This window comes from Sciurus vulgaris (assembly GCF_902686455.1).
Source record: "Sciurus vulgaris genome assembly, chromosome: 11".
Classification (NCBI taxonomy): domain Eukaryota; kingdom Metazoa; phylum Chordata; class Mammalia; order Rodentia; family Sciuridae; genus Sciurus; species Sciurus vulgaris.
The window spans coordinates 75,498,089-75,521,468 of record NC_136472.1 but is presented as its reverse complement, the minus strand read 5'-3'; the positions used below and the strand labels follow the sequence as shown (position 1 = coordinate 75,521,468).

The window sequence follows — 23,380 nt, the reverse complement described above, 5'->3', positions numbered from 1 at the left end:
GTGCCTGGGGTGGAGGGGGGTCAGTGAGCTGCCAGGGCCCCAGGCAGAGGTCATGGAGGCCAGCATGGCTCAGCCTCTCTCCATAGACAGCTCGCAGGACTCGGCTGCCTTAGGTGGGGGTCTCTGAGGCTCCCGTTCTTTCTCGGAGCACAGGTCCCCTCAGACCATAGAACACCAGTCAGCCCATCCCTGTGCAGCAGACAGAGGTGGATGATTGTACACACGGACCTGAGCTTCTCAAGGTTACAGAGTGAATCAGTGACAGATTGGAGACGCGGAGCCTGCCTCTGGTCCCGGGCTCTTCTTTGTGAATTCATTGTCTGGATGGGACCCAGAACCCTACTAGTGCTAAAGTAAAAGGACTTCCGGGCCTAGGAAAACCTCCCAGGAAGCACCCAGCCACCCTGTCTAGACAGCTGGGTTGGGGGGTCCACCTCAGGGCAGGATCCCTCATGGGCCCTTGGCGGGGGGGTCACCAGGGGGACACACCTAAAGCCCTAGAGCTGGGGTTTACTGGGACTCAACAGATTCCCCCTGGAAGAATGGCCGGAGGGAAGTGGAGGGCAGAGATGAAGACCTGGGCCCTTTAATCAAGGCCAAGAGAAGGCCTGGGTCCTCCTAAGGCTTGGCAGGAAGTAAGGGCTGGCGGGTGGTTGTGTCTGACAGGAAGATGATCTGCGAAGACGTGCGGCTATAGAGCCCACACTGAGAAAGATGGCAGGTTCTGGAGTCTGGTCCAAGCGGCACAGAGGCCATCTCCCTGTCCCTTCCCTCCTCTTGACACAGCTTGGGAAGACCCCACTCTCCCCTTCCTCTCCCCACCTTACGGGTGACTTACAGTCACTCCCACTCTGTCCCCTCAGCCATCCACGTCATCTGTCACATCAGACGAGAAGGTGGACTATGTCCAGGTGGATAAGGAGAAGACCCAAGCTCTGCAGAACACCATGCAGGAGTGGACGGATGTGCGCCAGTCCTCGGAGCCTTCCAAGGGCGCCAAGCTGTGACGTGGGGCCACCAAGCCAAAGAGAGGCCAGGAGGCAGGAGCCCAGCTGGCTCTCTCCATCTCCCTCCTCTCTCAGCTCCCTCCCTGCCCCTCCACTCTGCCACTCTTGGCCTTCAAAGCACTTGACATCAGGGACCCTGACCCTTCCCTGGAAGGTGAGGCCCTGAGGGGTACTTCCTCTGCCCACTTGGGGCCCACCTGTGACTTATCAATACTGGCTGTGCCTCCACCCACCTTAGTTAGGAGCTATTGCCAAAAAACCTCCTCCTGGCCTGGAGACCTGACTGTCTACTCAACACTGGAGGGAGGGCCTGGGACTCTGAGCCAGACTTACCACCTCACGTTCAGTCACAGCCCTCCACCCTCTGTCCTCCTCCTCTGGGCTACCTCTCCTTCAGTCCCAGAAGAGGACAACCCAGGGAGCCGAGGACCAGCAGACCAAAGTGGACGTGGACTTACTCATTCCTGTTTTTCTCAACAGGCAAGAGGCAAGGCTGCCAAAAGATGAAATTAGTTGAGATGAAGGTCAGAGGTAATCTTAAGGGACAAAGGAACTCTGTCCCCAGAAAGAAGGGCAGTTCATACCTACCAGGGTCCCCAGTTTCAGGCCAAAGCCACACAGAGCTAGTACTTGGGAGTGGGAGATGCTGAAGGCTAAAAGACAGAAGGAAGGGAACCCTGGGAATGATGGGCAACCAGAACACCAAGAACAGGGCCTGGAGTGGCAAGGACACTGTGCAGTCGGGCCCCGGAACTCTGGTGTCACAGGGCACTCTGGGACAGAGAGCAGTCCTTCCGGAGCACCCTGCAGGAGAAGACCTGGACTGAGCTGGCAACTCGGGGTGTGGGAGCGCCAGCATGGTGAGGGGGTGAGGGAGGGGATGCAGGGGTCAAGGGGAACCCTGGGGCAAGGGCGTGCCAGGCGTGGGGCAGCGCAGGGACACTGCAGAGGGGACGGTGCAGCAAGTAAGTTTCTGTGGACTGGGAGGGTGCGGAGGTAACCTGGTGATCGGGAGGCAGGGTGTGAGCCACGCAGCAAGTGAGGAAGCACAGCTCAGGGCCTGGTGAGGAGCCCAGGGCAGCTTGTAGGGCTTCAGGATGGGACAAAGTGAAGGAGTGACACCTTGTACAAGGGCATTCCTAGGACCGAGGATGGTGGGTAAAGTAGGGATGAGTCTAAATTTCTTACGTTGAAAGTTATTGACCAAATTTTCAAGTTTCAGAGGCAACAGGACAGACCAGTCATTTCATTTTGCCCCAGGGTAAGCAGACCTTCTTCCTCCACAAGTATGATTTCCCACCATGCTTGATGCAGGTGGCTACCACTCAGCCCTTTGCTCCTAGGAGCACGCACACCTCACCAAGCCGACGGCCTGGCGTCTCTCCAGGAAGTCCCAGCCTGGGAGCAGTCATGGCCTCAACAGCAGCCTGCTCCTGGTGTTAGCTGAAAGCAGCTCCAGGATCATTTAGGTCACTGAACGTGAGAAGGTCCCAATCAGTGAAAAAGGACAAGGACACAAGACAGACGCATGTGCTGGTGAAGTGCTAAGGAAATGAAGACACTTCTCAAGGGGCTGAGGCAGAGTGGGGAGCAGGTGCAGCCAGAGAAGGCGATTCTAGGAAGATGAGGCTCTGAGCAGCGGAAGGAAAAGGAATGAAGGGCCTAGGTCCGTCCAGTGGAGGGAGCAGGAGGGAGAGGCTTGGAAAACCTTTCGCTCTGAGGGCAAAAGCAGCTGGAGGGTGGGCACAGACCTCGGAAGTGCCGAGGCCATGCCTCAGTGTCCCCGCAGTTAAATGGTGGCTGTGGCTACCCCAGGCAGGGTTTGCAGGGTGCTGGTTCACTCTGCGCACCCCGACTGTCCCTGTAAGGCTCTCTACAGGGGTCCCACACGGCTGAGGCTTTAATTGGTGCTGCCCTGTTGACACAGGGTGCCATAAAACTGTCATGTTCTGAATGTGCCATGAAGTGAATGAAACTGGTTGGTCCTCAGACAGGTGTCGAGGCCAGTCAGTCGCACAGAGGGTTCCCTGCTCTTCGTTTCTGTGACCACCCAAACCCTCAGGATGCAAGAATGGGTGAAGAAAGGACCAGAGGAGAGGAGCCTGTGGAGAGCAGAGCTCTGTCTCACAAGCCCCAAACCACCAGGCGCATCACACATTGCCCGCCCCCCAAAAGAGGAAGCCAACTCGGTTTAAAAAACAGGTCTTTTGGCATACCCACAGGTCAAAGTTCACCTCCTGGTGAGACCCCAAAACAGGGACACCTCTCACCTAACAGCCCACACGAGGACTGGTCTTGCCCAGGGCTCTCCACAGGAGCCGCCTTCACCCACCTCCAGCTTCATACCTACAAGGGTCAAGAAAGGTTGAGTGGGAACGAAGGAAAGGGACCGTCCATGAGAAGGGAGCCTGGGTCAGGGGGTCCCAGAGCAGCCGAGCTCTGGAAGAGGCTTGGAGGGGAGCTCTCCCCAGGGTCTGGCTTGGACCCAGAGCATCAGCCAGTTAACTCAGTCCCCTCCCTAGCTTGATCTTGGCGACTTGCATTTCACACCATTGAACCAAGCCCCGTTCTCAGAAGCACAACCCAGTTTTCAGAGCCCAGGCTCCATTCCGGTTCTCCCTGCCACAGAGCTGTAGGCGCGGCCCCAAGCTGTCCCCCCACCCGCGCCCCCACCCCCTTGATAGAGCTCTGGAGGAACGCAGACAGAGTTGGCTCTTCCTTCTGGGCCCTCAGCTGCAAAAGTGTGGGGGACTGAGGCTGTCCCCATGGGGCCATCTTTTTTGGGACTTGCCAAGTTCTGTGGGGCCTGGGACCAGCAGGCTTGCTGAAGGGACCGCTGGAGGGCCATGCTGTTCTGTGGTATCTGGTGGTGCGTGTTCTTGTGTAACTTGTTGACTACTTGTATCTTGAATCTTAGAATCATTTCGCACAAAATTGTCACTATTTGTTGGGAAGAAAAACTGGGCCAGAAGCAGTCCAGTCTTCTTGTCTTGTTACCATTTAAAATTGACATTTAATTTTTCAAATCACTGTTGGTGCCTAATCACTTAAGTTATTAATTTATTCTGTTTTCTTTTTTAAAAATTTGTAACACATATTTATCTTGTGAGCAGGTCTGGGGGTGGGGTGGGAAACATGTTCATTTGGGCTGTGTTTTTGCTGTGGTGACACATGGTACAGGCCTGGAGCTTGCAGGTCCCTTTTTACTGTGGTATTGGAGCAGGACAACAATAAAGTCCTTTAGAAATGCAACCCAGAGAGGGCTGCTCGACTCTGCTTGTCTGAGAGGTTGGGGAGAACCATACTCAAATCCAGCTTGAGGTGAGCAGTGACAGCTGCCACGCCTAGGCACGAACACACCTTCCCCAAAAGAGTTTCAGTCACATGCAGTGGTACACTACCTGTAAGCCCAACAACAAGAGGCTGAAGTGGGAGGATTCCAAATTGGAGGCCAGCCTCAGCAACATGGCAAGACCCTGACTCAAAAGATGTAGCTGAATGGTGGAACACCCCGAGGGAAAATGTTTCGGAATCATTTCTTGAATGATCCCAGGAAGGCCTACGTGCTGGACTGCTCCATTTTCATTGGGAATAATTGTGGACTTTTCTTGGCTAGGGGCAAGAATGAATCCTCTCTACCTCAGGGTAAAGAGGCATCCACCAGTTCACCTTTCTCAGAAGGCACACTTGGGGAGTGTCCCCCATTAGCGTCTCTCATGTCCAGAGTCTGACATTTGGACAAAAACAACTTCTCTACCAGTGGCCCTTGAAACCCTTGGTCACACCATTGCCACCACCTCTGTCCCTGCCTTCCCAGCTTTATTCTCCTAAAAGGGATGGGCAGACCTGGTGGAAAGTGGCCTGTGGGGAGGACAGGTCCTGGGCTCCACACACAGCCATTCCTAAAGGGGCGAGCCCTGGGGAGGAAGCTGCCTTGCTGCTCCTAGCTTCTCAGAGGGAAGGATTATAATATTGGCAACAGATGCTTCTGGGCAACCCAGAGTTCTTGGGGTCTGCAAAGTCTCAAGACGTTGGGGTTCCAGGCCCACCTGATAGGCGAGTCCCCCAAATAGCAGGCCACTGGACATCCCGTAACCACTGCCCCATCCCTTCTATCAGCACCTCGTCTTGTTCTGTCCTCATCGCAGGTCCAGCTCTGCCCTCTGGGCTTTCCTAGTCCTGGCATTTCCACACTGAGGGCTCTCACCACCATTCTGTGTTCCACAAGTCACCAGGGGCGGGGCAGAGCCTCATCTTACCAACCAGGAGCCCAGGTCACCACCTGGGCACGGCAAGAAAACCAAGGGCACAGCAGACATCACAGCAAGGCCCCTCAGACGAGGAAGAACAACATCCTTCCCAGGCTTCAGAGAACCTAGTTTTATTCCTGTTTAAGAACATGGATTGCTTCTCTCCATTTGGAAGGGCTAGAGCAGTGTCAGGGCACAATGAGGTCTGTCTGTGCTTCATAGTCCCCCCACCCAGCCCTCACGTGGCCCACCGATCAGAGGAGCCGAGCCAGCCAGCTTCCTCGGAGCCGTTGATGGCTTCCTGACAAGAAAACATTTGCAATAAAATAAGAATTCTCAGCCTTAACCAGGAGGGAGATACAAATGGTGGAATCACAGGCACTGAGGCAGGCTGGGGGGCGCTGGGGGAGGGTCTCCCCTCTAATGCCTTGTAGGGGGACAGCTAAAGGAGTGAGGCAGGGGTGATCCTTCGTCTCCGATCCTGTGCTACGTGGCTTTCCCATCTACACTCCTCCAGAAAGTACAGTCCGTGCAGGTATCCCCAAAGGCACCCACATGCCTTGCCTCCAAAACCCCCTTAGAGAAACAAGGCAGGCAGGCAGAGGTGACAAGCAGCCCCTTTCTTGGTGCAAGGGCTTGGATCCCACTGTGCTGCTTATCCTATGGAGCAAGAGCTGGAAGAGAAGTGCTAAGTGCTACTGGACAGCAGGACGCTTGAGCAGAAGCTCGGCCCTGGCTCCAGGGCCAGCTCAGGGTCTCCAGGATGGGGCCTGCAGGGACGTGGGGGAGGCAAAGCCCAGCACAGGTCCATCCAAGCTGCTCCAAGTGAACCAGGACACTTGGGTGTAAAATCTTAATGGAACTGATCCCAGTACTAGGGCCTGAGGCCCAGTTTAAGGGGTTTGGGTCTCCCCTCCATATTTGGGTTTCTGTGTGCCCTTCAGCTGCAGACTGACATCCTAGACGCTCCCTCTCCATCCTTCTTGCCCTTGGAAGGGCCCTCTTCAGCCCTGGGCTTCCACTGCCCTGACCCCACCTGGCTCCCAGGAGGGGCTCGAGGCCTCCTGAGGTTGGCTGTGGTGCCGCAGCAGGTGGGAGCAGGCTGGGGAAGGTCTACTTTAGAAGACCAGTCTGTGGAAGTCACCTCCGTTGCCACCTGCAGGGTTGCAGCCCCCTGGAGAGCCTTCATCCTCATCCTTGTCTTCATCAAAGCCTCTGCCCCAGTGTGGAGATGCAGGGAGGGCAGAGATGTAGGCCGCCCTGCTGCGCGCCTCTTTCTCCTGCTCCTGGGAACACAGGTGAGGGTGGAGGAGTAGCTTAAAAATCAGACCCCTATAGCCAGATCCTCCTTCACTCCCCTCCCAGTGCCACCCAACTCAGCACATCGAGTGTCCCTTCTGGGTCTCCAGGGCCAGGCCACAGAGGAAACACAGCTTCTGTTTGGGGCACTCCAGCCAGTGGCAGGATGTGAGGGGCAGACCCCTCCACCCTAGGTCTAGGCTTCAACATCCTCCCCCCACCCGCCACCTCCTCTCAGTAGAAACTAGTCCCTTGAAGGAAGGAACTCATTCATATGAGACTTAACTAGTTGACAAGGGCCTGATGCACAAGCAGAAAGTCCAGGGACCTCAAGGGTCAAGTCACACCACATGGGAATGTCCACAGGCTTCCTGACCAGGTGTCCAAATTACTACCTCTCAAGGCATGATGAGCAGCCTCTGCCCGGGAGCAAGCTCCTCTCCTGCCAAAGTGAGATCAGCCTCACAGACCCCTCGCCACCGCCCTGCCTGCCCCCAGTCTCCCACAGAAATGTTCCCACCCCACAAAACACCAGCTCTAGGTGCAGGATCTGCAGGCCCTGCGGTGGCTGCTCTGACCATCATGGCTAGTGGCCTGTCCCTGTTGCTGAATATTTTAATGCTACTCTGGATGCTGAAGAGATGAAAGTTACACATGGGGTCACGGGTAGGTGGCCCCTCCACAGCTGCCAGTAGGATTCCCTACCCACTGACTACCACCAGGCAGCTCTTTCAGCACCCTCACTAACAACTGCAAGATTAATTATTTAGCACCTGCTCCTCTGAAGGAGGGGATCGTGTCAGGGCCACTGACATATCCCAGGTACTGAGTGATGAAAGGATGCATGGATTTTAGGAAGCAGGCTGGGCTGTAGCACAGCATAGAACTTTCATAGCACGTGTGAGGCCCTGGATTTGATCCCAGAACTACAAAAAAAGGAGAGAAGGAAGCAACTCAGAGCTAACAATGACTGATCCAAGTCGGGGTTGTGCCGAGCTGGACCAGCATCCAGGTCACAGCAGAGACCTCGGGTGTGCTCACCTGCAGGTAGAGGATGTTGTCTTTGGAGATGGCTTCCATCAAGTCCTTGTGGAGCGTGGGCTCTGCTCGGACTCTGGGAGAGCCGGGTTCCGCCTCGGGCACCTCCCCCGGCCGCTGGCGGTAAAAGAGCACATAGGCCGTGTCCTTGGGGAAGAAGGAGGTGACGTTGCTGACAGACTCGAAGGAGGAGAAGGACACCCGCGTGTCATTGAACAGGTACCACTGGTTCTCGGGCTCTGGCCTATCGGCAGTTCCCAGAGGAGGGGCTGGACGCGCGGCGCCCTCCCGGGCGTAGCAGTAGTAGTGGCCACTCTCCGAGGACACTCCGGAGTGCACCACCACGCTGCACAGGTCGTAGGCCTGGCCCTGGCCACCAGCCAGCGGCAGGCGGAGCAGGAGGGGGATGGTGACATCGTCCAGGATCTTGCGGCGCCGCATGGTGCGCAGGTCGAAGGAGAAGCGCAGCAGCGTGAGGACGAGGTAGCGCGGCCCCTGGCTCAGCTCCACCACCTTCTCGGCGTCCTGCAGGGAGGCGCACGACTCGCAGTAGTAGCGGTTCTCTGCGGTCAGTCTCTCAGGGGACAGGAAGTAGTTGACCAGGTCCAGGACGGAGCGGGAGCCCTCGGGGCCGCACGTCTGCTCCCTGGAGGGGGCGGGGGTGGCGGCGGCATCCCTGTGGGTGCCTGGTCCCAAGCTGTCCTCCTCCTTCTCCTCGTGGTCGGCCTTCTCCTTCTCTTCCTCCTTCTCCTCTTCGTGCCCCTTCTCCTTCTCTTCCTCCCCTTCCTCCTCCTCCCGCGTCCCTTCCTCCTCCTCCTTTCCCGCTTCTTCTTTCCCCTCCTTCCCTTCCTCCTCCCTCTCCACCTTCTCCTCCCGATCACTCTGCCCCGCAGCTCCGGGGGAGCCCAGGCCTCCAATGTCCAGCACGGTGGGAGGTGCGTCCCCTGTGATGCAGTGTTTCCTTTGCCTCCGGGGACCCACCCTGCTGGGAACCTGGGCTCTGACATCTTCTGCAGGGAGCATCACGGAGCCCAGGCGGCGGCGGCGACAGCGCTCGGGAGGAGGGAAGGCAAGAGAGAGGTCCGTGAAGGCCTCCTCCCGGGAGGAGACGTTCAGGCAGTGGAGACAGCATATCCGGGTCACAATCTTGCCTCCAAACATTTTCTCCACGGAAGTTGAACTCGGGCTGGGGGGCTCCTCGGGTGGGGAGGGCAAGCTGGACTGCTTGAGCTTTTGGCAGATCCGGGTCCCGGTTTTCTCCTCTTCATGCAGCCTGGAGCAGGCGGAGAGCACAGGGTCTGAGTCCACCTGCGGCGCACCCGCCTTGATCCTGCCCATCCACCCTGTGCAGCTGGCCTCAGGTTTGATGGACAAATGCAGGAGTCTGCCCAGGGGACACACGTACACAATGGCATGCTGACATACCCGTGCACGTGCACAGAGCCAGCACAAGCCACAGACTCACCACATGCAGGCACACACAGACACCATGGAAAGATACACAGTGACAAGGACTGACGACTCAGGCACATAGCACAATGTGTCCACACACCCCACAATCCCCCCAGAGTGCCCCATGCAGTTCAGCATCTCCAGATTTCCCACACTCAGGCCTGGCCCACACTCTTGGTGCACACCTTCCCCTGCCTGCCACAAGTGGGAAGCCGCGCTCCAGTTTCCAGGAAGATGCAACCCAGCTGGGAGGGGAGGGCTCTTCCCCACAAACCCTCTCTGGCCCCACCTGGAGCCAGGGGCCTGGCCTCCCTTACCGATCCAGCAGGTACTTCAGGTACTCTGAACAGTCCTGTTGGGTGCCAGGGCTGAACCAGGGTGTCCAGGATGCAGACAGGAAGTTCTCAGGGGAAATAGCAGGCCTCTAGGACAAGGAAGAGGAAAGTGGAGCCAGAAGCCACCAGTCACATGCCCACTATTTCTGCTGCCCACTAGGCCTGAGGGCTCCCAGGACTCCATTCCAAACATCCTAGTTTCCTCCCAAGTCCTCCGCTTCCTAGCTGTCCCTGACCTACCCAGCACAGGGTCTTGGGAGATGAGCGTTCTTCTGGGACTCTGCTCTTCCCTCACACACTTGTTGGTGCAAGCTCGCCTCCCGCTCTGCCTAGAACATCCCTGCCCTATCAAAATGAGAACCCTGTGCAGTGTGGCCTTGTCGTGGACACCTTCCCAACGCCTTCTCCTCCATCATTAACACCTCCCTCCCCATACACACCACACTCCCTTCCCTTCGACTGTCCCCTAGAGGCCCCTCTCCACAGCTCAGACGAGGCTTCCTCATCTCTATGCCCACAGAGCCATGCAGAATCCCCAGCCATGGAACCTAGGTTCCACAAGGGCAGCCTATTTGCTCTGCTTTCCTTGGTACTTCCAACAGCCTCCAGAGTACCACCTGGCAACGTGGGTGCTCACAAATGGCAGTAGATGAAGGAAGCGACACATTAATGCAACTGGCTGAGTGGCTGAAGGTAGACGCAGGCAGCAGGGCTCCAGAGCCCCTCCTGCCAGGCAGGCACCTCATTCCCAGCAACTTAGACCATGAACCAGCCTGGACCAGCGGGAGCACACAGCCAGGTCCCAGAGCCAGGAAGGGCAGCACCACAGGGACTGTGGCATCTCCCCCAGCCCCACGCCGCAGGGCCCTGCACGCACCTGGCTGTGCTCCAAGAAGGCAAAGAGCCACTGCAGCTTGGTCATCAGGGGCTGCGAGTTGTTCTCAGTCAGGCGGAGCACGCAGTGTCGAAAGCTTCAAAACAAAGCAGGAGCACCCAGGGTGAGCCCAGGGCCCTGGAGTCTCCACTCGCCACACAGCAGGCTACCTGGAGCCTCCGGATGTCTCCGGCTCCAGGTAAGGCCAGAGGCCGGGAGGAGGAGATGGTGGACAACTCAGCCTACAGTGTCTGAAGTCAGGAACACAGCAATGGTCTCGGTATGACAACAAAGGATACAACAAGGTCACCCCTGCAGCTCCCTCTGGCTCCAACACCCCACGACTCCAGGATTCAAAAATTCCAGTGTTCCAAGGTTGGGATGCTGGCATGCCAGAGTGCACACCAACATCGTCCCAGCCTCTCAGACACTCTGGTTGTCACTCCCCCGGGAAAGGCCATTCACACCCATCCAGAGCAGCAGGACTTTCCCACCTTCAGCCCTCCCACCTACTCCATCTCGAGTTACTCCCCTGCTTTCAATGGGGGAGGGTCAGTGTAAGGGCCGTGCTGAAGGAGGACAGCACAGGGGCAGACCGGCTCCCAGGGACGGGGGTCTGATCCTATGAGAACAGGCGGAGCCCCTCCTGACTCTGGAATAAGACAACTTCTGAGGCCCAGCTTAGTTTCGGTTCTCACAAGCCTCTCTGGGAAGGTCAGCCACATTGCCACCACACAGCTGCTGCACAGAACAGCAGGACTCAAAGTATTGCCAGACCAGGGATCAAACCCAGGACCTCACACGTGCTAGGCACCTGTTCCTGAGCTATAGCCCTAGCCCTTTTTAAATTCTGAGGCAGTATTTCACTAGGTTGCTGAGGTTGGCCTCAAATTTGTGATCCTCCTGCCTCAGCCTCTCAAGCAGTTAGTGTCAGCATGCACTATCGTGCCCAGCTTGTACATTTTAACACAACTGTGATCATACAAGCACATGATCATGTATCTGGCAAATTATTTTACAGAAATAATGGTCTGTACACACCAGAAATCAAAACAACATAACGAAACTAGTCCTTCACCAGACAGTTTGAGAAGAACAAGCAGCAGTGTCTTAGGAAGCCTTGAATATCAGCTCCAACTTCCTCCCAATGAACCAGAAGCTCAGAGAAGACATTGATCTGAGGTCACACTATATAGCAGAACCCAAGCTTCCTCTCACTGAACCAAGCTGAAACTTGAAGTCATTTTTAAGCAACCCATGAAACACAAAAGTGGCCATGGACAACTAAGGCATTGTTTGTCTCATTAAAAACAGGAGAGAGGTGTCTAATACCAGGGTCAGTGGGAGTCCTAACCTGAAGACATTGCATCTCCAGAACTCGAGGGGAAGTCAGGGGCACCAGCCAACCCAGAGCAGCCCCCTCCCGAGACAGTCCACCTGAGGCCATAGACCTCAGAGAATCACACCAACAATGCAAAGCAAGGCCCACCCCCACCTTTCACCAGGGAGCGCAAAGGAGGGGAGGGCACACAAGGAATTCAGAAGCAGCACCTACTCAGACGCCATGAACAAGGCCTGGAGGATGCTGTTCACGTAGCACGTGTTTCCCAGGTTGATTAAACCAATCTTGCCCGTGTCCGACTTGGCCATGAGCCGGGGGTAGAAGCCAGCCAGCTCGCTCTTCTGCGAGGTCCAGGCATCCTGCCCCAGCAGCTGCTTGATGCGGTCCTCATTGGGAACGTGGAGGTCCTGAGGAGGGAATAAGCAGACTGGGTCGGCTCAAAAATCCTCCTCTGGGAAGCCCTCCTGGACTGCAGGCTGCCCCAGCACCTCCCAAGCCCGCCACTCGGAGGCATTGCAGCTATGCCCCTGCTCGCAGCTCAAGTCAGGTCCTCATTTTGATGTGTGAACCTCTACAGAATCTTTCAGGTGACAACTGCCTCAAGGTGGCACATCCCCATTTTAGATGAAAAAACTAGGACTCAGAAAAGAACGGTTCAGGGTCACAGAAGCAGCGAGTGAAGAATGAACATGTTCCCAGCAGAGCCCAGGATGTGCCAGAAAGCGACGCCAACACTTGCCCACAGGTCAAATCCAGGGCCGTCAAGACCTCAATTCCAGCCCTAAAGCTCGCCCTCACTCGCCGTTTGGTCGTGGTCAGTAAGCCCCTCTGCCTCTGCTGACCTCCCTGGGCCTCTGCCTGCTCACCTGTCAAGCAAGGACACTTCTTCCCAACACCAGCATGGCACCTATGCTCCATGGCACTCACTCATGGGGACAGTCCCACTTCACCTTCTACTTTTGGATCTGCTAGTCAGTTTTCAGAAGCACTAGTCGCCCCAGCACCTGATGCCGGTGAGGATGTGGGCGGGCCCAGGGGTCTGAGGTGGGGTCCTCAGCCCTGGGCTTGGGCATGAGCACCTTTCCACTCCTTGCTCTTTGTTACATCAAACAGCTGCACCTAGAAGGCCACCAGGCAATGGTTCCAACCACAACATATTCTAAAACCCACCTACGCACATGGGGTGTGACTCTTCAGCCTTAAGCAATATCTTAAGAGTTCCTCTAGCCGTATTCATATTTTTGGCTTCTAAGCACAAGGTCCTTCCCTAGATTTGTCCAAGACACCAAAGGGCCTCAAACTACCTTTGTGCCCAAAGCCTGCCCCCAGTGCACATCCTCTGGCTAACACAGAAGGCCTTGCTCGGCTGTGGTTTAACACTTTTGCTCACTCATTTCCCTGGATCATTTATCAGATGATTTATAGGATTAGTGAGTCACTTCTCACAGATTAAAAAAAAAAAGAAAGAAAGGCAGCCAGTGGGGAGAGCAGCGGATACTGTCTCAGCATCTTCCGTTCTCTTCCTATTAAGCTCGATTTAATCTCCCACCGCACACATGAATAGGGACAAAAGAGAATCCCACATGCAGAGGCACATGGAGGACGTGCAACACAGCCACACAACCACGACCATTCTTCCCAGAGAACTTACTTCTCCTCGGAAAATAAAATTTCCATATACTCTCAAATCCCTTATGATATTGAATCATATACAACTCCCTAACAAGGACCACTGCTCCCAGAGAAATTGCCATAACTTAACCCATCTACAAGAGATCTTTCCAGAATTTATTTACAGAAGGACATGTGTACAAATATATATGTACGACATACAAGAAAGAATTTCGTAAACATACCATCTGCCTTGCACCAAGGGGTTTCAAAGCCACAGGACAAATGCAGCACAGCTTTCTGGTGCTATCCACTAATATTCAAGGAAGAAAAGTGTGTTTACATTGAAACAAGTGTCTGTCATTGTGAAGTATAAGTATATACTTCATAGGCCTTTAAGACTGTAGAGAAAGAGGTCATGTCGGACTGCTCCCGTAAGTCCCCTCCTCTGACAGCAGTGCCTTGCTGGAAGGTTTGAAAAGTCCAGACCCACTGGATTAAGCAGTGACAGCCCGTTCCCAAGCTCTGGCTCTGCCTACCTTTGTGACTTTCACCACCACCACCACCACCCACACACATTACCGCCAAATAGGCCTTTCCCTCCAACTCACCGAGAGTGTCCTCCTGCCAGTCTCCACTGGTCCAGGTCTAACTCCAATGCCCTCTTCCCACGAGGCTTTCCAGAAAACTTCTCCAGCGGATCCCTACACTATCTGCACCCGTTTCAGAAGCCTAACTCCCTGCACCTACTAGAGCAGGTATCTGCAGATTCACCTTGACCCCCGGACCAGACCATCAGCCCCAGCCTGCAGAACCTGGGTCTCACTCATCTCAGGTTTCCTTCATGCCCCAGGCAGCTCCGCTCTCTCTTCCCTCTGTTCACCCTTACTTGACAGCCACAGCGGTCCTCGGGGACTGAAGAAGCCAAAGGTGCTCTACTGCTGAACTGAACTTTTTTTTTTTTTTTGAGATGACAGGGTCTCACTAAGTTGCCCAGGCTGGACTCAAACTTGAGATCCTCCTGCCTCAGCCTCCCAAGTCACTGGAATTACAGATGTGACACTACAGTCACACTGTAATGATACTCCACTCATTCACTCCTAGTCCCTGGGCACAGAAGACAAAGATCAAAACAGCATGGCCACCAGGTGCAGGGGCACATACCTGTAATCCCAGCAGCTCCAGAGGATTGCAAGTTCAAAGCCAGCCTCAGCAAAAGTGAGGCACTAAGCACTCAGTGAGACCCTGTCTCTAAATAAAATACAAAAAGAGCTGGGGATGTGGCTCAGTAACCACCACCCCCCGACAAAAAAAAAAAAAAAAAAAAACCAGCACGGCCCCTGCTCACCAGAATCTCAGTCTGGCAGAAAACAGGTGCCGACAGTCCCCTAAGTTCAGCACATCCCCAGAAAGCAGATGTCCCGTCTCCTCTGCTTACCAGCCCCCAGCACAGGGAGCTGTGCCCTGTGGAGGCAGCCCCTCCACAGCTGTTCACTCTGGCTACCAGAACACTCTCCTGTGTTAAGTTTCAAAAACCAAAAATCCAAGAAGTTTTCAGAAGGTTTAGTTTATTGTGATTTACTCTCAGGCCTGGTGGACTGCCCCCGTTTTGTGATTTTTGGATTATAAGCTCATTTTCAAAAGACTTTATGACTTGATATGTTGGTGTCTACTAAGCAACCCATGGATATTATGTTTTTGAATACTTTAATGCCAATATCTGAGGTTGGCACCCTACAACCCCCCAAATGACCTGAATTTGAACCCCTAAACCCACATGAAAGCAGGCTGCTGGTTATAAAAACTGTTTTTTCCCCAGTCCAGAGCCCAGACCAAGTCAGAAGTTTCCCCGATGTTTATTTTGGACCACATGTATATTTTTTCTGGATTTTTATTAACACTAAAGCCCCTCTTGGCTTTCAGTGGGCTGCACAGTGCCAACTCCCTACTGGGGATAGACCCTAAGCCTCATCTCTGGTCCCCACCATCTCAAGCCCCTTCATGGCCGAGGTTGGCCATCTCACCTGCTCTCTACTCTCCTGCCCCACCCCAAGGCAAAAGAGCACCATTCCTCACCACTGTAGAGTTCAGTCTGCTACTCCTTTTTGGCCCCTGGGGATCACCCCTGACCTTTTTTGCAACTCAGCTATTTAATTAAAGAGATATTAGTTATATTTTGACAAGCATCTCTAGATGTTCTGTGATGGACACTTTCCAGGCATCTGGACTCAGTGCTATAGTAGTGAAGGGCAGAGCAAAGGGCCACCAACTTAGACATCCTCCCCCACACCTGGGCCTGCCTTCTGTGTCAGACCATGAGTAAGGCCTCGGCAATCCCCGGCCCCGGCCGTCTCTACCCGAGACTCGACAGATCCCCAAACCTCTGCAAGCCTCATTATCCTCATCTAGGAGGTATCATCTGCTTCACAGGTTTCTTGTGAACTTCAGACAAAATTATGTGGGAAAACACTGTAAGACGCAACACTGCCTACAGGTGCTAGTGACTGTCAGACCCTAGAGACCCACCAAGCCAGCTGAGAACCCTTCCTTTGCATAGCCTCCTCTGAGTGGAGAGGATCTCTCCCTCTTTGATGCCACCCCTGTAGATATCCTAAGCTGCTTAGATCAGTCTTCTTTACACACCTGCCCTGGGCTGCGAGCTCCTCGCTAAAGGAGGCCATTTGCTTCGCGCTTGTGTTCTGTCTTGGTGTGGCAAAGAGCAGACCAGCAGCACCATGAACGACTATAAACCCTGCTCTGGAATGCTCACTCTGGTGGTGGACAGACACACAGGAACAATGTGTGACAGTATGCACCAGCGCCATGAGAGCCCAGACCTGGTAGCAGGGTGGTAGAGTTACAGGGAAGGCTTCCGGAGGGAGGGGACACTTGTGCAGAGGCATGAAGGACAAGTGGGAGCCATGAAGCAGATGGGGAAAGGGTTCACAGAAGAATAAAAGCAAGAGCTCAGGGCGGCCATGACAGGATGACCCATCTAAGAGACAGTTCAGTATGCCTTAAGCACAGGCTGGCCCTGGGCATGTGACAGGAGACAGCCAGGAACAAAATGGGAGGCCACCACCAAGCCATGATATAGCCTTGAGGAAGACCCAAGCTAGCACCTGGCTAGAGCAGGCTGAGGGGCAAGTGGAAGACTGACTCACCTTGATGGCCTCCATGACAGGCTCGTACAGATCTGGGAATCCTGGGAACCGGAACACCATGCAGTGGACCAGCTCTGCCAGCTGCTCCAGGCAGCTGGTCCCTGAGTTCGAGTCCTCCTTGACCAAAGAGGTCACCATAGGGGGGATGTGAGGGAGAAGCTGTGAGAGCAGAGGGGGGTCTGGTCAAGCCCCGTTCACCCTCTGAGAAGGGGGACTGTGGTCACGGCTGAAAGCACCCAGAGCTCTTCAAGGTATGTGACCACTGTCCCCTTCATTCAGATGGGGCTGAGCTCTGTGGACAAGCGATTCCTTTTATGAAACATGCCCCAAGACTTCCTGCCTCATTTCTTCATCTGTGAAATAGGATAAACACCCTCCTCACAGTGGAAGGGCGGCCTGAACACAAGCCCCAGCTGTTTTGCCTCAGCCAAATGACCTGCCCTAAGATCCTGAAGGCCTGAGTGACCAGGGCTACTCTGCCTGGAAGCAATGCTGGGGCCACAACAGTCATCTGGGTGGCCCCTGATGGCATGTTCACAGCCTCTAGGGATCAACACCCTCATTCCTCCAACAAACATCTAAGTGTCAAGCACTTCATCTGCACAATGACTTTACATGGCAACAGTCACCCGCATCCTATAGATGCAGAAACTGAAATTAGAGGTTATATAATAAAAACTTTTTTGCAGTGCTATGCATTGAAGCCAGGGCCTCACACATTCCAGGCAAGTGCTCTACCACTGAGCTGCACCCACAGCCCCAGAGAGGTTACACAATTTGCCAGCATTTCACTGTGGGTTATGGAAGCTGGTGTCTAAGCCAGGTCTAAGTTCAAAGCCCATTCTATCCCCTGTCCTATGGGATTTCAATTTTCAAACTCCTTGGGTTTGAAATAAAGTCAGGACAAAGTTGAGCCACAGGAATGAGGGAGCCAAGAAGGATGGCTAACCCTAACCATGTGACAGGCTCCAGTCAAAGATCGCCTTATCCAATCCCCTCCCTCCCACAGTCCTAGAGTTTCCCCATTCTAGGCTCTGAGAGCTTAAGTGTCCAGTCCAAGGTCACCACATTGGGTAAATGGCAGACTAGGGCTCAACCCCAAGTCCCCAAAACTTGGCTTATCTCACTGTAGCAAACTGGGCAGTGTGAAGTGTCCCTTCCCTGACCAAGGCCATCAGAATCTGGGGCCCCACATGCAGGTCCTAGGGGAAAGCAGGCAGAGTGAGGCAGCAGCCCTGCCAAGAGAGGACCAGGAGGACAACAGGGTCCAAGCTAGAGGCCAGGCCACCTGCATGCTGGGGGACAACGGTGTATAGGAAGGACAGTGGGTTGGGAGTCAGACCAACTTGGCTTGAACCTTCCCTGTTCTGTCATCAGCTGTGTGGCCAGGACAAGTGACTTAACTACCCTGAACTTCCCTTTCTTCATCTGAAAAATGACTGACAGAACCTCTGTCTAGGAATTGGTTGAATGAACACAGTACTGACCTCAGCACTGTGCCTGGCAGATGGCTGGCCCAAGGACTACTAGCTGTCATCAGTCTAGGCTCTGTCACTCTACCATGTGACAGAGGGGGAAGACAGGCAAATTCTGTGGCCTCGGCACCCTGCCTGTACAGTGAGGTTTCCAGCACTCCCAGGCACTAACCCCCGGACCTTCCAGGTCTTGGGCGTCAGGCTCCACCGCTCCTCCCCAACAGCGAAACACATCTGCCTCCCAGGCCAGAGGGGAACGCAGGGCCACCCAGCCTGGGGGAAGCAGGCAGGGCCTCTTACCAGGTGGAAGGCCTCATGGGAATGCTGGAAAGTCAGGAGCATGTACTTGAGGACGGACAAGGCAGCTCCCCGGACAATGGGGTACAGCAACTTGGAGAAGACCTAGAAGAAAGTGCCTGATCAGTCCTCCAACCTGGGCTACCCAAGGCCAAGGGCAACCACAGGACAGAGAGGGAACTGAGACATGGCAGGAGTTGAAGCAGCTGGTCCATATTCGAGCAAGAACACGGAGGTGCTCACAGACCCAGATGAGCTGACAAACAGCAAAACAGGCAGCAAGAAAGTTAGCTATCTGGTGGACAGACAGACAAAGACATCCTTACTCCAACGGGTGATCAGAGGAACGAATGGATGGGGGGAACCAGAGGCCCAGAGAGGCAGTGAACTGGCCCAGATCACACAGTGGGCTTGGGTAGGAACCCCAGTATTCTGCTTCCCAGATCTGCACTGCCTCAGCAAGGGACCCGTGGGAAAGACCACAGGCCTGGGCCAGGACAGGGACCACCAACCTTCTCGATTTTGGCAAGCGAAACCTCAATCAAGATGCTGAACTTCTTCACAGCGGCCAAGCCCTTCAGCAGGGCAATGATCCACTTGTCAATGTTCTTCCCCAGGGGCCAGGACACCCAGTCAATCATCCTGGCAAGGAAGTGACAATAACACAGGGACGAGTGAGGCCCAAGTGCCCGGGTGAGGGCAGCCCAGAGACTAGCCACATCTTCAGTTCCCAGGGACTCACACCTGCACAGGGCAGCTGTGGGGTCTGTGAGATAAGAGACAATTCCTAGAAAATGCAAATGAGCACAGACACCTTACAGACTGAGGCTCCACCCACCAGGAAGGGAGCCTCTTGGCACCCCAAACCTCACCCCTCCAGGCTGGGCTGCAGCAGGGAAATGGGACCTCCAGCCACCTCTGGGGCTGAAAGCTCTGGCTCTAACAGGCCCTCACCATGTGACCCAAGCAAGACACTTCCTTTCTCTGGGCCTCAGTTTCTTCCTCTATTAAATGAGGAAGATCTCTCTTTCAGTCAATACGACAATTCTGTGAGGGAGGGAACAAAAGCCAAAATCAAGTAGCGCCAGCCTGCATTGGGCAAGGCTCTACCTGCTTCATATGGAACAACTCATCTGATCCTCACAGTGCCAAGCACTGGATTAGGCACAACGCTGATGCAGAAGGCACTCGGGAAAACACCACTAGGTTTGTTATTTTAGACTCAGACTGTGCTATGAAGAACAAAGAAAGTAACGCTGATTATAATAGCTTCCACAGCACTGTTCTAGGCCCTATACACGTTTGTCATTTCATCCAATTTAATCCTAAAAACTCTATATAACGGGCTCAATTATACACTACTTTATAGTTGAGGAAACTGAAATAGAAAGGTTGAATTACTTATGCAAAGTCACCAGCAAGAAGTGGTTGAGGCAGGATTGTATCCCAGGCAATTTAGCTCTAGTGCCCAGGCTCCTACCCACTGATGACAAGGAATCCAGGAAGGCCCTGCAGAGATGGTGGGCCTGCACAAGAATGGCAGGAAGAGGCAAGCGAGGTGCCTGGGGTCTGCACAGGCAAAGGCCTGCAGGGGGTGGAGTGGGGTGTCAGCGGCATACTCTGGGGTTCCCAGACAGGCAGGTTAGGACAGATCACAGATATGACAACATTCAAATAAGGGAAAAGGGATGCACAAGAGCTCTATAAACTGAAAGGACCCAGACTGTTGATGGTATTTGCCAAACTTGGAGAGCATGTCATAAAGTACTCTGTTGTTTTGGGGGGCTACAGTACTAGGCACTTAACCACTGAGCTACATCTCCAACCTATTTTTTATTTTGGTACAGTCTCACTAAATTGCCGAGTCTGGCCTCAAACTTACAATCCTCCTGCCTCAGCCTCGTCAATAGCTGGAATTACAGGTATGCATCACCCTGCCCAGCTACTGTCACCTTCTTATACAGCCCTGAGGAAGTCTGAAAGTCTGGCAACTCCTCATACCACCACGAACCTCCACTTTCACAGAGGAGGAAACAGTTCATTAGCACTTCTAGGGTCACATAGCTGGTACCTCGCCTGGCAGCATCATTATAGCAGGGTTCTGTGTCCCTCTCATCTAGCCCAGGCGCAAGCACAGAGCAGGGCTAAGAGAATGGCTGAATGACTAAATAAGTACGAGGGCCTGGCCTCCAACCCTCAACCTAGAACAGAACCCCACCCAGCAGAAGGGGCTTCTGGGAGGAAGGGGGGGCCAGCCCTGCCCACTGCCCAGCCCTCAGCTTCCCACCTGCTGATAGCAGTCAACATCTGGGAGTCCGTCACACTGTCGTCATTGCTGAGGTTCCGAACTACGCCATCCATGAGCTCCAATGGGAGGTGCTGGACCACGCTGGCCAGGGCGCTAGATGGTGGCTCCTCCTCTGGAACAGGAAGATAGACTGAGCTTAGCCAGGCCACCAGCCCTCTTCCCTTCCCCACCATTCCATGCCTTCTTGCTGCCACAGAACTACAGGCTGGGCCTCTGCAAAGAGCACAGCAGAGCCCTCTTCTCTCCCCCCACAGCATCACAGCCTCCGATTCCCTGCTCACTCATCCACTCGCCACCTGTGCCAGCATTGCTCTGGGCCCAGTCCTGTACAGGGCACCTGCACAAAGCACTAACCTCCAACTGTGGTGCAGGGGCAAGTCCTTTAAAAGGGATTACACTAGAACTAGCCAGAAAAGGTAGGAGGGGTGGGTGCACTTGGGAAGAAAGGCATGTAGACAGAGGCCTAGAGGTGAGAAGGACATTTCGTTATTCAAATTCATTGCCCAGGTGCTGCCTGTACACAGGGTTTTGATTCTATTTCCTGCCAGGAATACTCCCTCCCTTTCCCAGGTCTAGCCCTATGATGGGGGAAGGCACAGATCTTTGTCATTCAGTTCCACAGCTGCCAATGGAGGGTCAAGATTCTACACTTGAGTTAACACTAACCCCTGCCTGCTGAGAGAACATTAAGAACATCGTCCTTGCTGCCAGTCTCTCAAGACCTAGTTCACGAGCCTAACTTCCATGCAGCCCACCTGACCCAAAGGCCTCCATCACCCACCATTCTCTTGGCTCGCTCTGCCCATTCTTCCCACTCCTGCTCATTGCTCTTTCTGTACCAGGCAGCCCGCTATTCCCAGGATTTCCAGCACCCACGACAGCAGAGGATCCACAGTGGGTGCTCAGGATAGGACCACTAACTAAATGAGGTAACCTCGCAGTCCCCCACCGCTGCACCCACCCCTTGCACACACATGCCGCACTACTGTGCCCCCTAACATGTGGGGAATCCACACACACAGCCACTGCCCCGGGACCCAAGCAGGCCCTCGCCCGCTGCACACGCACCTGTGCAGGAGATAACTGCAAACAGCTCCTTGAGGCAGGGCAGGATGGCGGCGGGCTGCGCGCGCCACAGCTGTGCTAGGAGCCCGCTCACCTGCTGGGCCTGCTCCAGGAACTCCACCGCCCCCTCCTCGCCCTCCGCGGGGCAGCGGAAGCGGCCGAGGCAGCGCACCAACTGCTGGCAGAAGAGCAGGCGGTGCGGGCCATCGGGTACGCAGCGCGGGTGCCGCGCCAGCAGCCGGGCCACTTGCGCGCAGGCGGCCGGCCCCGGGCGCTCACACACCGTGCGCAGCACCTCGCGCCGCAGCAGCGCGAACACCTCTTCAGCCGCGGGCCCCTCGGGCAGCAGCTGCAGGCCCAGCTGCACGCAGGCGAGCGCGCGGGCACCCGGGGGACCCGCGCCACCCTGCAACAGGCGCAGCACGCGTCGCGCGCTGAAGAACTCCGCGAAGACCTCGGGGTGGTGGCGGCCGGCCACGTGCAGCAGCTGACAGCCCACGCGGCGCGGCAGCTCGTCGGCGCCTCCCACATAGAGGCGCGCGCCCAGGGCCAGCAGCGCCAGGCACTGATCCCGCTCCAGCGGCTGCCGCGCCGCCTCCAGCACGCGCCGCACCAGCCCTTGCTTCACGCTTGCAGGGTACGACGAGGTCACTACCGCCTCCAGGATCTTGTCCATGACGGCCTAGCTGCAGGGGACAGGAAGCGGAGTCATACCCTGCCCGACAATCATGGGGCTCAAGAGCCACGGTCCAGTTCCTGGTGTTCCCTCCAGTGCTGAGATTCTGGGCGAGCGACTCAAACTTCCTGGGCCTCAACTGCCTCATCTGTGAGATGGGGTAATGATACCTACCTCCCCGGAAGGAGTCCTGACAAAGTAAAGCTCAATACCTGGCACACAGTCAACCCCAGGGAGTCGGGGCTCTCGCTGCTGAGCACCTGCAGTCGCACAAAGGCGACACAAACCTCTGCCCACCTCCTCTCCCCAAGCTTCCCTGGAGACCTCAGTCATTCCTGGGGCAGGTTAGATATTGGATCTAGAAACTGCTGTGGAGTCCTGGCCAAGTCACATCTTCTAGGGGAGAGAAGAACACGCCTCCAGGGAAGACTCACCACCAGTGGGAGCCAGTCCTGGCTACCTGCACAATTTATTCTGCCCTCACTCAAATTAGGTACACCTTTGCAAGTCCCCACTTCTTTGTGCTGTGCCTTTTGCCTGGCACATCCTGTCTCCAAGCCCCACCACCACATGGGCCTAAAAGTCTATCTGAAACACCTGTCCTAAGGGAGACCATCTTGAGGTGCTAGCCATGAGCCAATCCTGAGCCTCCATCCCTATGGCCACCTGTAGCCTGTTCTTCCACTACAGCTGTAATCACTTAGTGCTGGGGCAGCATGGGTCCCCATCACTCCCAGGAGGCCCAACATCTCCTCTCTGTGCTCAGCTCTCCTACTGGGCCAGGCTCCACAGTCCTGCACACCTAGAGTCCTGCCTGCTTCTCCAGTCCTAACTTACACTGGGCCCCTGGCTCTTGGCTCATCATGTTCCCTCTGCCATTGGGCCTTTGTGCATGCTCTTCCTGCTCCTTGTCTGGAGACCTCAGCTGAAACTTATTTCATCAAGGAAAATTTGCCTGACCTCCCTGCCTGAGTCAGACCCTCTAGTTAAAAAATTAGAACATCTCATCCCTCTTTATAGCATTCAGGATTACTTGATGGAGGTCAGCCTCCCCCACTATATGGTTCCTGAGGTCAACTTTTGTTCCCCACATCCCCAGCACCCAGCAATGCCTGGCACATAGTAGGCATTTGTTGGGAAAGCAAATGCAGAGGACAAAGCGAGTTACCTTGACCTTACTCCTCTGA

At 55.0% G+C, this 23,380-nt stretch overlaps 2 protein-coding genes and 2 pseudogenes across 7 annotated transcripts in view; 2 read left to right on the top strand and 2 right to left on the bottom strand.

The window, feature by feature from the left end:
• Positions 1-3,540, top strand: part of GAB2 (GRB2 associated binding protein 2) — a 207,084-nt gene extending 203,544 nt beyond the window's left edge. For both annotated transcript variants that reach the window (XM_079105095.1, XM_079105094.1), the window contains exon 10: positions 864-3,540. In XM_079105095.1, coding sequence (XP_078961221.1) covers positions 864-1,007 — 144 coding nt within the window. In that variant the 3' untranslated portion in view covers positions 1,008-3,540. The remainder of the gene's footprint in view (positions 1-863) is intronic.
• LOC306640671 (coiled-coil domain-containing protein 43-like) overlaps positions 1-23,380 on the bottom strand; it is a 436,234-nt pseudogene that overhangs the window by 146,269 nt on the left and 266,585 nt on the right. The window lies entirely within an intron of this gene.
• Positions 1-23,380, top strand: part of LOC306638567 (actin-related protein 3B-like) — a 317,597-nt pseudogene that overhangs the window by 178,781 nt on the left and 115,436 nt on the right. The window lies entirely within an intron of this gene.
• USP35 (ubiquitin specific peptidase 35) overlaps positions 3,585-23,380 on the bottom strand; it is a 25,525-nt gene continuing 5,729 nt past the window's right edge. For all 3 annotated transcript variants that reach the window (XM_079105091.1, XM_079105090.1, XM_079105089.1), the window contains exons 2-11: positions 21,521-22,203; positions 20,432-20,564; positions 18,657-18,786; positions 18,148-18,249; positions 16,373-16,531; positions 11,811-12,004; positions 10,259-10,352; positions 9,364-9,470; positions 7,598-8,867; positions 3,585-6,543 (exon numbers count right to left, since the gene is read on the bottom strand). In XM_079105091.1, the coding sequence (XP_078961217.1) occupies positions 6,376-6,543; positions 7,598-8,867; positions 9,364-9,470; positions 10,259-10,352; positions 11,811-12,004; positions 16,373-16,531; positions 18,148-18,249; positions 18,657-18,786; positions 20,432-20,564; positions 21,521-22,193 (3,030 nt within the window). In that variant the 5' untranslated portion in view covers positions 22,194-22,203 and the 3' untranslated portion in view covers positions 3,585-6,375. The remainder of the gene's footprint in view (positions 6,544-7,597; positions 8,868-9,363; positions 9,471-10,258; positions 10,353-11,810; positions 12,005-16,372; positions 16,532-18,147; positions 18,250-18,656; positions 18,787-20,431; positions 20,565-21,520; positions 22,204-23,380) is intronic.